Source organism: Gopherus evgoodei, chromosome 5, assembly GCF_007399415.2.
Source record: "Gopherus evgoodei ecotype Sinaloan lineage chromosome 5, rGopEvg1_v1.p, whole genome shotgun sequence".
Classification (NCBI taxonomy): Eukaryota; Metazoa; Chordata; order Testudines; family Testudinidae; genus Gopherus; species Gopherus evgoodei.
This window is the reverse complement of record NC_044326.1, coordinates 123,567,967-123,581,223: the sequence shown is the minus strand read 5'-3', so window position 1 is coordinate 123,581,223 and position 13,257 is coordinate 123,567,967. Positions and strand designations below refer to the sequence as shown.

General features: G+C 47.8%; 1 protein-coding gene across 4 annotated transcripts in view; it reads left to right on the top strand.

Annotated features, from left to right (window-relative positions):
• HERC3 (HECT and RLD domain containing E3 ubiquitin protein ligase 3) overlaps positions 1-13,257 on the top strand; it is a 109,657-nt gene extending 96,400 nt beyond the window's left edge. For 3 of the 4 annotated variants that reach the window (XM_030564843.1, XM_030564842.1, XM_030564844.1), the window contains exon 25: positions 7,508-9,083. In XM_030564843.1, the coding sequence (XP_030420703.1) occupies positions 7,508-7,716 (209 nt within the window). In that variant the 3' untranslated portion in view covers positions 7,717-9,083. Of the gene's footprint in view, positions 1-7,507; positions 9,084-13,193 lie in introns of those variants that run through there. The other variant, XM_030564845.1, reaches the window with a different exon arrangement.

Here is a 13,257-nt window from a genome sequence, read left to right as displayed (position 1 = left end):
GGAGGGAGAGGAATCGTTCTTGCTAATCTTTTGAGGATAGGATAAAAGCATGGGCTTAAATTGCAGCAAGGGAAGTTTAGATTGGACATTAAGAAAAACTTCCTAACTGTCAGGGTGGTTAAGCACTGGAATAAATTGCCTAGGGAGGTTGTGGAATCTCCGTGATTGGAGATAGAAGACCTCTCAAGGTCCCTTCCAGTCCTACATTTATAAAAAGTTTCTATAAATTCTAAATTTCTGGGTCAAGTTGTCCCGCCAATTACACTTGGAAGTCCTTCAAGGCTGCATGGACCTGACTGAGGGCTAGTCTACACTGGAGTGGTACATCGGCACCGCTGCACTGCTGCCGTCTAGCAAAGGTGCTCTGTGCCAACAGGAAGGAGCTTTCCTGTCAGCATAATAACTCCAGCTCTGTGAGAGGTGATAGCTATGTCGGTGAGAGAAGCTCTCCTGCTGACATAGTGCTGTCCACACCATCACTTAGGTTGGCTTAACTTACGTTGCTCCAAAGGGTGGATTATTCGCCACCCCCTAAGTGATGTATGTTGTACCAAAGTAAGCAGTAGTGTAGACAAGGTCTCAGCCTTTCATGGGTTTCAGAGCCAGCCTTCCAGCATCCTTGAATCAGGGCCTTTTTCCTGATAATCCCCTTAGGCTTAGTATTCATCAACTTTCCCCATTTTTCTTGGAGTGAAACCAAAGGGGCTTGTTCAGAGTCTACCATGAAGGGGTCTCTGGACCAGTAAGGTCCCCTGTAGCAGGAGATGTAACTGCATACCTCTTCCTCTACCACTTTCTTTTTGTAGAGGCTCTAGCCCACCACTCTCTGTCCTCAAGAGACTAACATAGCATTCCCCACCTGTAGTGCAGGGTTGCAATCCCTGCTCCCAAGTGTTGTAGTTTTACAGAACTGGTAAAATCCTCACAGGGGGCACCAGGTATTATGAACTGCCTTCCTCCCCCCACCCCCGAGCAATCCAGTCATGTTTGAGAGAGGCCAGTTGGTTTTAACAAGTTATTAAAAACTCCAACAGGATCCAAATATATGGTCCTAGCAAGTAAGTAAAATCTCGCTCCCTGCTGGGTGGTCCAGCAAGGCATGCCAGCTGCAGTCAGATGAATCTGGTTCTTGGGCTAGAGTCTGTCTCTATTGCCACACCTGCTACTCAGAGATGCTCTTAACACACCCATGTATACTCCTGATCCAAAAAGGTTTGAGAACCACTGCTCTGGGCTGTGCATGCTCTCTGTGACAGCACATACACAGCATGTCTAGACATGCCCCAACCATGGCTCTTTCTACTGCTGGAAAATGAGAAATACCTACTGAAAAGATAAACGTTAAAAACAGGACAGGGTAGTGGTGCCTTACCCAGGGGGACATGGGCCTCTCAGGATGCGGCCTGTATGCAGTAGGCAATTAGGGTAGCAGCTTGGTGTCTGTAGTTTCTCGCTGAGACACGTGACTAGAATTCAAGAAGCGTGGCCTAAACAGCGTGTCCAGTGTCACCCAGAGTCAGTAGCTCTCTGAAGCTGGAGGAGGGGTCATAGAGAGTAAGGCTGTAGGTGGCAGAGGTCATGCAGGGGTCAGTGAGGAAATAGTTGGAAGCAGCTGGGCTCATGGAGGGGTCACTGAGGGTGAGTCTGGAGACTGTGGGGTCAGAGCAAGGAAGGCTGGAGGTAGATGGGGGTCACAGAGGGTCATAGAGGAAGCTCAGAGGTACTGGGGTCATACTAGGGTCAATAGGAAAATGGGGAAGTGATGGGTCATGGAGGACAAATTTACCAGTAGTTATGGTCATGAAGGGGTCAATGAGGGTGGGTATGACAGCAATGAGGTCACATGGGGTCAAGAGAGAAAGACTAAAGGTAGTGGAGTTTATGCAGGGGTCACTGACCCCCTCGTGACCCAAACTACCTGTAAATTTATCCTTTATGAACATTTGAGCCAACTCCAGATTTTTCCTCCTTGACACCAGCATGACCCCCTGTACCGTCTGCCTTATGATCTGACCCACAGCCTCCCAGACTCACCCTCAGTGGCCCCCTCCATAATCCCAGCTGCCTCCAAAATTTTCCTCATTGATGCCTGCCATGACCCCTACTACCTAGAGCTTTTCTCTCTGTGACACTCCCGCTTCAAGAGCAGCCTAGTTTGGGTCCCAGCTAAGAATGCCAAATTCAGGACAGACTAGGAAACAGGTGTGTGTGTCTCTCTCTCTCTCTCTCTCACACACACAAACATGGTTTATTCCATTGTTAGGGGTCACCAAGTCAATAACAAAGGTGAGAGCCTGTATCACTTAGACTAGATAAAAAGGAGCCAAAACAGTCTTCTGGAGGCAATCCAGCCCCTGTCACCACCCAGACAACTGGATTTTTGTGATGGAAGGTTATTAAAACCAAAACCAGCACATGTTCACTTCTTATAGTTCCAAAGAACCAGCCACACACCCCAGGTCAATATATAGCTCATGCCTTACCCAAAGACCACATTTGTAGCCAATCCTCTGGTAATGAAAAGCTAAAAGTTAATTTTAAAAAAATGAGTTATTAAAAAATTAAAATCAATCATATATGTTACAGCTGGTTTCTGAGTTTGTTAGGGTAATAGCAGTGCTGTTAAACATGCTCGTTTGCAGTATGTCTCTGTAGATCACCCAGAAAGAGTTGGGGTCCTCAGTCCTTTATTCAAAGCTTCCCTTTGTTAGAAATTGTAGCCCATAGATGTGGAACAGGAATGAAGACAAAGAATGATGTCACAGTCTGCAATGTATACCTCTTAGTCCAGGTGCATGGAAAAGTTATTGACACAAACATGGAGGCCTGCGTCACATGTCTTTGATGAATCATGAGGCATTCGTTGGCTGCATGCTCCTGAAGAGGCCTTAGAAGGGGTCTCTGGAAGAGCTGATTTGACTGTAATAGGCCATCAAGTAGGCTAGCTAGCCTAGCTATAAATCTCTCTTGCCCAGAAACAGCAGGTTTGAGACATAAGCACATAGCACAGTTTCATAACTTCATATGCAATGATGATACGTCCAGCTAAACAGGATAATCCTACTTTGTAGGTTATAACTGAACACAACATACAAGATTTATCACAATTGAGCATCAGTGATAATATATTACTGTGAACATAGTCTCCTTTCTTTCATACAGCGTCATACAGTCCATGACCCAGAATGCCTCCAAATGTTTCCTCATTGACCCACCATGACCCCCATTCCCTCCATCCTCTCTCTGTTCCTCTGTGTGACTCCATTCTTGCTCAGCATGCCCTGAGTGACCCCTGTTTCCTCCAAGTTATTCTGCATTGATGATTATGTAACCCCCACTTTATCTAGCATTACTCCCTTGCCCCATGTGATTTCACTGCCTTCAGACGTACAGTCATTCACACCTTCATGATCCCAACTGTATATAAATTCATCCCCAATTGAGGTCATGCAGTGTTCAAACAGGGTGAGGAGCAGACCATGCAGGTCATCTGAGGACATGGACCCTGCCGCTCAGTGTAGTGAGGATCACAGACAGATCAATGTGGAAAAATTTCAAGGCAGTTGGGGTCGCTGAGGATGAATTTACAAGCAATTGTGGTCATAAAGAGTTCAGTCACGATGAGGATGAAACCAATGAGGTCATCCATGGACACAAACTCTAGGGATGAATATAGTTGGGGGGGGCACAGAGAGGTCAATTTGGAATACTTCCAAGGCAGTTGGGGTCACTAAGGAGGAATTTACAAACAATTAGGGTCATGAAGAGTTCAATCAGGATGAGGATGAAGCCAGTGAGGACACAGACCCTATGGCTCAATATAGTCTGGGGTCACAGAGGTCAATGTATGAAACTGTAAAGGCAATTGGGGTCAGCTGGGGTCATTCAGGATGAATTTACAAACACTTGGGGTCACTCAGAGTTCATTGAAGGTGAGGCTCAGCTCATGCAGGTCATCTCAGGACACAGACCCTCAAGCTCAATATAGTGGCGGACACAGACAAGTCAATGTGGAATACTTTCAAGGCAGTTGGGGGTTACCTGGGCTCACGGAGGATTAATTTTCAAGCAATTGGGGTCATTGAGTTCAGTCAGAGTCAGGATGAGACCATGCAGGTCATCTGAGAACACGGACCATGCAGCTCAATCTAGTGGGGCGGGGGGTCACAGACAGGTCAATATGGAAACTTTCAAGGCAGTTGAGGTCACCTGGGGTCACTGAGGATTAATTTTCAAGCCATTGAAGTCATGCAAAGTTCAGTCAGGGTGAGGCTGAGACTATGCAGGTCATCTGAGGACATGAACTCTCAAGCTCAATGTAGTGGGGGGTGGTCACAGACAGGTCAATGTTAATTTCAAGGCAGTTGGAGTCACCTGGGGTCACTGAGGATGCATTTTCAAGCAATTGAGGTCACTCAGAGTTCAATCAGGGTTAGGATGAGACCATGCAGATCACCTGAGGACACGGACCCTGCAGCTCAATGTAGTGGGGGTCACAGACATATCAATATTCAAACTTTCAAGGCAGTTGGGGGTCACCTGGGGTCACTGAGGATTACATTGCAAGCAATTGGGGTCATGCAGAGTTCAGTCATGCTGAGGATGAGATCCTGCAGGTCATCTGAGGACAAGGACTCTCAAGCTCAATGTAGTGGGGGGGTCACAGACTGGTCAATGTTGAAACTTTCAAGGCAGTTGGGGTTACTTAGGGTCACTGAGGATGCATTAACAAGCAATTGAGGTCATGCAGAGTTTAATCAGAGTGAGGATGAGAGCATGCAGGTCATATAAGGACACGGACTTTCAAGCTCAATGTAGTCAGGGTGACAGAGAGGTCAATGTGGAAAGTTTCAAGCCAATTGGGGTCACTTGGGGTCACTGAGGATGCATTTACAAGCAATTGAGGTCATGCAGAGTTCAATCAAGTGAGGAGGAGACCATGCAGGTCATCTGAGGACATGAACCCTGCAGCTCAGTCTAATGGGGGGTCACAGACAGCTCAATGTGGAAATTTTAAAGGCACTTGAGGTCACTGAGGATGCATTTACAAGCAATAGGGGTCATGCAGAGTTCAGTCAGGTGAGGATGAGACCCTACAGGTCATCTGGGGACAAGGACTCTGAAGCTCAAAGTAGTGGCGGGGGGGGTCACAGAGAGGTCAATATGGAAAATTTCAAGGCAATTGGGGTCACCTGGGGGTAAACTGAAGATGCATGTAAAAGCAATTGGGGTTATGCAGAGTTCAATCAGGGTGAGGATGAGAGCCTGCAGGTCATCTGAGGTCATGGACTCTCAAGCTCAATGTAGTGGGGGGTCATAGGCAGGTCAGTGTGGTGACTTTCAAGGCAGTTGGAGTCACCTGGGGGTCACTGAGGATTAATTGGGGTCATTCAGAGTTCAGTCAGGGTGAAGATGAAACCATGCAGGTCCTCTGAGGACACAGACCCTCCAGCTCAATGTCGTGGGGGTCACAGAAAGGTCAGTGTGGAAATTTTCAAGTCAATTGAATGTATTTGAGGTCACTGAGGATGCATTTACAAGCAATTTGGGTCATTCAGAGTTCAATCAGGGTGAGGATGAGACCCTGCAGATCATCTGAGGTCATGGACTCTCAAGCTCAATGTAGTGGGGGTTCATAGGCAGGTCAGTGTGGTGACTTTCAAGGCAGTTGGAGTCACCTGGGATCACTGAGGATTAATTGGGGTCATTCAGAGTTCAGTCACGGTGAAGATGAAACCATGCAGGTCCTCTGAGGACACGGACCCTCCAGCTCAATGTCGTGGGGGTCACAGAAAGGTCAGTGTGGAAACTTTCAAGTCAATTGAATGTATTTGAGGTCACTGAGGATGCATTTACAAGCAATTGGGGTCATTCAGAGTTCAATCAGGGTGAGGATGAGAATATGCAGGTCATCTGAGGTCATTTACTCTCAAGCTCAATGTAGTGGGGGTTCACAGGCAGGTCAATGTTACTTTCAAGGCAGTTGGAGTCACCTGGGGTCACTGAGGATTAATTGGGGTCATTCAGAGTTCAGTCAGGGTGAAGATGAAACCATGCAGGTCATCTGAGGACATGGACCCTCCAGCTCAATGTAATGGGGGTGACAGCAAGGTCAATATAGAAATTTTCAAGGCAGTTGGGGGTCACGGAGGATGCATAAACAAGCAATTGGGGTCAAGCAGAGTTCAATCAAGTGAGGATGAGATACTGCAGGTCATCTGAGGACATGGTCTCTCAAGCTCAATGTAGTGAGGGGTGACAGAGAGGTCAATGTGGAAAGTTTCAAGACACTTGGGGTCACTGAGGATGGATTTACAAAAAATTGGGGTTATGCAGAGTTCAATCAAGTGAGGATGAGACACTGCAGGTCATATGAGGACATGGACTCTGCAGCTCAGTGTAGTGGGGGTCACAGACAGGTCAATGTGGAAACTTGAAAGGCATTTTGGGTCACAGACTGAATTTATAAGTAATTGGGGTCATGTAGCATTCAATCAGAGTGAGGATGGGACCATGCAGGTCATCTGAGGACACGGACTCTGAAGCTCAATGTAGTTGGGGGGGGGTCACAGACAGGTCAGTGTGGTTACTTTCAAGGCAGTTGTTGTCACCTAGGGTGACTGAGGATCCTGTGGAAGCAATTGGGGTATTACAGAGTTCAATCAGGGTGAGGATGAGACTATGCAGGTCATCTGAGGACACGGACTCTCAAGCTCAGTGTAGTGGGGGGGTCACAGACAGGTCAATGTGGTTACTTTCAAGGCAGATGGGATCGCCTGGCATCACTGAGGATTAATTTTCAAGCAGTTGGGGTGATTCATAGTTCATTCAGGGTGAAGATGAGACCATGCAGGTCATCTGAGGACACGGACCCTGCAGCTCTATGTAGTGTGGGTCACAGAGAAGTCAATGTGGAACCTTTAAAGGCAGTTGTGATCACCTAGGGTCACTGAGGATACATTTACCAGCAGTTGGGGTTATGCAGAGTTCAATCAAGGTGATGATGAGACTATGCAGGTCATCTGAGTAAACGGAACCTCAAGCTCAATGTTGTGGGATTCACAGACAGGTCAATGTGGTTTCTTTCTAGGCATTTGGGGTCACTGAGGATGCATTTACAATCAATTGGATTCATGAAGAGTTCAGTCAGTGTGAGGATTAAGCTAAGGAAATCATCCAAGGACACAAACACTCAGGCTGCATGTAGTGGGGCTCACAGGTCAATGTGGAAACATTTCTAGGCAATAGGGGTCTGCTGAGGTCATTGAGGATGAATTTGCAGGCAATTGGGGTCTTGGAGATATCATATAGAGTAAGACTCAAGCCAGGGAGGTCATCCAAGGACACAGACACTCAGGCCAAATGTGGTGGGAGTCACACCGAGGTCAGTGTGCAACAATTTCAAGTGGGTTCCTAGTTGACGACAGTATTTGTTCTCTAGTGTTGGTGCCTTCATTAGTGTGCGGCTGCCTTCTCAAACGTATGTGTGTTGTTTCTGCTTTCTCAGTGTTCCTGACCGGCAGCGACCGCATCCCTATCTATGGCATGTCAAGTTTACGTATCATCATCCAGTCCACATTGAGTGGGGAGCAGTACCTGCCTGTAGCTCACACCTGCTATAACCTCCTCGACCTGCCCAAGTACAGCAGCAAGGAGACCCTGAGCATGCGGCTTACGCAAGCTATCGACCACTACGAGGGTTTTAGTTTGGCCTGATCAGCAAGAGACAGAAACAGACACAACAAATGGAGCCGGTTTTATTTTTTGTACAGTAATGTCTCAGAATGTTTTTTAAAAATATTAGAATGAAGGGACACACAGCGCCAGCATGACACTGTCAACTCTTCTGGGATTTTAGCAGGGAGAATGTGTGCACTGAAGTCTCGAACCCATCAAACAAAATCAGTTCATCCTTGTTTTGGTTAGTTGTTTTTGTCACTGGCAGTTGCTTGCAAATTTCTTCCCTCATCCCCTATTTTTTCTTTCAGTCATCTTAATTATTTAGATCTTTGCCGCTCTTTGCGTTTCTGGCAGTGGGTGAAATGGTGATTCCTTTTTAAAGTATCCACCTCTCCCTGCTTCACTCCTCTCCTCTCCTCCCCTCCCCTCCAAATGCAAGCTGGTTCTTGCTTGCATAGAATTGCTACATCTCATGCCCACTACCCTCCTTTCTGCAGGACAGTTGGGTACTGGGGTGGGGACACTATTGTGATGCTTGTCTCCAACCCCCACTTCTTATGGTACACACTCATTTTGTTTGCACAAGGACTGTGGATTCTCTGTTTTTGCTTTTGGTCTCAATTTTTGCTTGTATCTCCCTGCTTAGCCTTTTGAGAGGGCTCTCTTGGGGGCTAGGTCACTCCTTTTTAGTTCTGAGGAAGAACAAATTTAGAATTGGTGTCCCAATTGAACCTCTACCAATATAGAAGTGCAATATACAAGTCTACAGTAGACTTAATCTGGTCCTAGTTTCTCTCCTCTAAGGCAAATGATTCCTGATCAAATGTGAGATGGGCAGCTCCAAGAAATCAGAATCAAATCAAATCCACAGGTCTGTATATGTTGGGAGTCTGCGGAGGGGTTAGTTTTTCATTGCAACATTTCTACTGTCTACTTGCCACTTTGTGTTACTATTAAATGCTGGGACTTAAAGGCAATCTTTGTTATGAAGCTTTTATTGAGCACATTTGACATGTACATTAACACTTCTGGGTAGGTAAGAGGATGAATTAACTATCCATTTCTCAAAAGATTAGTGAGCCTTCTTTTTTCCCCTCCATGATCAGTTAAAATGGTGAACCAAGAAGCAGTGTAAATCTGTTGGAGAAAATGGACATATTTATAGAATATACACTATTTACATCCCATGTTTGGTATGTAGTATTGAGCTTGGCACCTCTCTAACAAAAGGTTGTAAGCATGGGTTTTTTTTTTAAATGTGCAGATTGCTACACTGGTAGCCTGTCAGCCTCTTTATAACACAGCATTAAAGACAAATATACAGCTATAGCAAATGTTTATTTTCTGTGTGTACGTGTACATAGTTCGATATTATGCAATAAATTTTATGTTTAATTCCCTGAGCATTAGCTCCCTTTGTTTGAAGGTGTGGAAGAGGGATGGAAATATTCTGCGTTGGTTTTCAGCTTGGAGAGACGTGGTAGGAAAGGATGCCTTCCTCGCTCCACTAGAATAGCTCACTTCAGTGGAAGTGCTGATGGTTGCTATAAGTTCTCTCCCCTCTGCCTTTTCCTCTACACCAAGTGGTTTTATGGGTATATGCTATAACTAATGGCTTCCCTCCTGCATCAGAAAGACATGTTGGTCAGCTTCCCTTCAGCTGCACCAGTAATATGGACCAGACAACTCAATTATGTGGTGGGAGTGCCTAAAGCCCCCCGCCCAAGCAAACAGCGTGAGAGTCCCTGCCCCGAAAGCACATATTGCCTAAATCAGGGGTGGCTCTAGACATTTTGCCACCCCAAGCACGGCGGCATGTTGCGGGGGGCGCTCTGCCGGTCGCTGGTCCTGTGGCTCCAGTGGACCTCCTGCAGGTGTGCCTGTACAGGGTCCGCTGGTCCACTGAGGTCCACCGGAGACAGCCTGCTTGCTGCCCTCCTGGCAACCGGCAGAGCGCCCCCCGTGGCATGCCGCCCCAAGCACGTGCTTGGCATGCTAGGGCCTGGAGCCGCCCATGGCCTAAATAGCCAAGCCCGAGAGAGGTAGTACTATTCCTATTCTATAGCTGGGAACTGAGGCAGAGAGCAAGACTTGTCTAATGTTGCAGAGAAGTCCCAGCTAACCTCCGTGCCATCTTTCTTCTTCTTGTACCCCACTTTGTAGAGTGCTTTGGGAGCTGCAGAAGGGTGGGGCTAAGTATGTGCCTATTACTGTCATCTTCTCTAGGTACTGTTCTGTCAGTGCACAAGCAATGCTGTAAAATGGTGGTCTGAGTATCAGGGCTCAGTCCCAATAGCAGTTCATTAGGGTGCCAGGCTGTGGGCACATGAGAACTTCCCCAGGCCACAGCCCTGCAGCAGAGGAGAAGAATGTTCTCTGCTGGCTCAGTCTCCCGGAGGCTACTGTAGCCAATCCAGGAGATTTTTAGGCTGCTAAAAGTCAGATGGTGCAGCGGGGCTAAGGCAGGCTCCCTGACATGGCTCCGCACCACTCCTGGAAGTGGCAACATGTCCAGCAGCAGCTCCTAGGCAGAGGCGTGGGCAGGGGATCTCCATGTGCTGCCCCCTCCCCGAGCGCTGACTCCACAGCTCCCATTTGCTGGGAATGGGGAAGCCAGTGGGAGCTGTGGGGGCAGTGCTTGCAGGCAGGGGCAATGTGCAGAGCCATCTGGATGCCTGTGAGCCTAGAAGCCACTTCCAGATGTGCTGCTGCTTCCAGGAGCCACCCAAGGTAAGCACTGTCGAGCCAGAGCCTGCACCCTGAACCCCCTCACACAACTCAACTCCCAGCCCCCTTCTGCACCCAAACTCTCTCCCAGAGCCCACTCCGCCTCCTGTACCCCAACCCCCTACCACAGCCCTGAACCCACTCCTGCACCCAAACTCCCTCCCAGGGCCGGCACCCCCTCCTGTACCCTGATCCTCTACCACAGCCCTGAACCCACTCCTGCACCCAAACTCCCTCCCAGAACCTGCATCCCATCCTGTACCCCAGCCCCTGGCCCCAGCTCAATGAAAGTGAGTGAGGATGAGGGAGAGTGAGTGAGAGGGGGTGGGGGGCTGGAGTGAGCATGGGTAAGGCCTCAGGGAAGGGGCAGGGCAGGGCAAGGGTGTTTGGGTTTGTGTGATTAGACAGTTGGCAACCCTACGCCCACCAAGATTTTTTTTGGTGCTATTACTGTCATTACAACCCGGAAAAGGCCAAGCTGCTCAAAGCATTGCTAAGGTGCACAGAGAAGTCCTTGCATTGTGTCTCTTTTGATGCTGGAGCTTGGGATAACTATTTTCAGTTGCTTTCATAGGCGGTTGCTCTGCAGGGGAGAGCAGGAGGGGACCAGCGCTTCCTCCATTTTATTCTTTGACTCTGATTTCTCTACAGTTGGCTAGGCGTGGCTGGGGAGCTATTTTCAATATGCCCAAATACCCAATTACCTGTTAAAGGATGAACCTCAGTTGCAGTGGGGCTCAAAGCCCCAAGCCATCTTTGTGGACGTAGTGGCAGCTGAATGCAAGAGGGGTGGGTGACGCAGTGTGGAATAGGGCTGACCATTTACAATACTGTTGATACCAATATTACAAAATATGCCAGGTAAGGTCGCAGTGGAAAAGTTATGATTTGCCAAGTATGATAATCTTGTTTGTATCATCTTTGTATGGCGCACTATAAATGTGTGTGGCATATCTGTATCTCAGACCTGTGCTGTGTATCTGCGTGACACCCCCAGACAGATTGGCATCAGCACTTTCTAGCCGGCGTGATGGCCTAGCACAGGCGATCAGCTGTACCCATTGAGAGAAGGCAGGGATACACCTGAGTCAGCAGGACATGTAGGGACATGCCCGTGGACAGGGGACTCTGCTTTCCCAGGCCCATGTTCTGAAAGTTTGTGTTTGGGACAAAGGAAGTACAAACCACATGGCAAAGGATATAAAAAGGCAGCTGCTGCTTCTCCATTTGGTCTTCAATCCTGCTTCTTACCCCTGGAGTAACTTCTCTGGAAGCTGAGCAAAGGACTGAATGGCTCATCCAAGCTTTGGATTTGTTTCAGAGGGACTCTCCAAGCCAGCAAACTCACCAATACTGCTGAGAACCTGACACATGGACTCTGAAGTCTTACTTACGTATCTGATTGCTTTACCATCTAACTCCTCTCTTCTCATTCTTTTCTAATACACCTTTAGTTTTAGATACTAAAGGATTGGCCAGCAGCATGGTATTTTGAGTAAGATCCAAATTAATATTGACCTGGTAATGTGGCTGGCCCTTTGGGGTTCAGAAGATTTTGTATCATGAACAGAGGTTTTAAATATCTCCTCACCTTATTGGACCATGTGCTGCTTGAGAGCCACAATGCACTGAAGAGGGAGGTGTGATTCCTTGTTTCAGCTTCTTGATAACGAGTGTGGGAGATCAGGAGCACAGTTTGTGACTAGTTGAGCACAACCCCATAATTTTGGGAGAATCTGCACTTCTTCTTGGCGCCTGCCCTGACCGTGGCATTCTCAGTAGGGCTACCCTAGGCACCCCAAGTCACAGGGTGTTCCTCTTGGTGTCTCAGGTCCAGGTCCTCAAAGGTAGGTTGGTGTTCAACTTCCAGTCTGATTCTCAGGCTTTGGAAAATATGGTAGCTACAGGAAGAGAAGGTAGTGGGGAATCGGAGGAGGAAAAGGCTTGAGCATGAAAGCTGATGCTACGTCCATGCTTTCAGAAGGACTTTCTCAGTCTCCTCCCCAGGCAGCACCCAAGTTCAATGCTGAGACTATTTCTGAAAATGTGTTCTTTGTGCTTGCTGCAAGACAGAACTGCTCAAGGGAAGGGAGGTTGGACACTTCTGTTCTCCCTGTCTCCTGCTACATGAACAATGTCAGATTGAACAGTTGCAAAAGGTGGCAAGTTGAACCCTGCTAAGAAGAATTACTCTCTTGGACAATGAACCTGGGGAACTCATTGCCACCCAAGATCTTAGCAGAGATTAAAACAGGATTGGATATTTATATCAGTAACAGGAGCCTCCATACGTTACGCAAATAGGAGTATTAATATAACCTGGTATCTAGCTTCCAGGAGGAAATTGTCCTGGGGGTGGGGTGGGGGAAGGAGCCAGTTAGCCTATCGCTGTCTACTGCAGTGTCTTCCTCTGAAGCATTTGGTACTGGGTACTGTTGGAGATGGGCAACAGGGCTCAATGATCACTGGTTGGATCCACTCTGGCAATTCCTGCATTCCGGCGAGGGAAGTTGCCCCAGGTTCTCTGTGTCTGATGATGGGCATCGTGTATGAACGGAGAGAGCGCTTTAAGGCCTGATAACTCTTGCCTTGGTGTATTACCCCCGTGACTTCACCCAGAACAACTCCTGGCTTACCCCAGTGGAGCTGAGGGGAGAATCTGGCTCTTTCTAGCTGCAAACAAACCGCTAAAGCCATCTCACTCCTATGTGTTTCCAGGCTGCAGTGCTGAGCCTGACCCTTCACCCTGGAAATAGCACTGAAAAGCATTTCATTTTTTCCCTCAGAGGATGCTATGAAATCGATCTCCCCACCAACTCAGCTCCTGGACTTTGGAATGGCTGCCGTCTC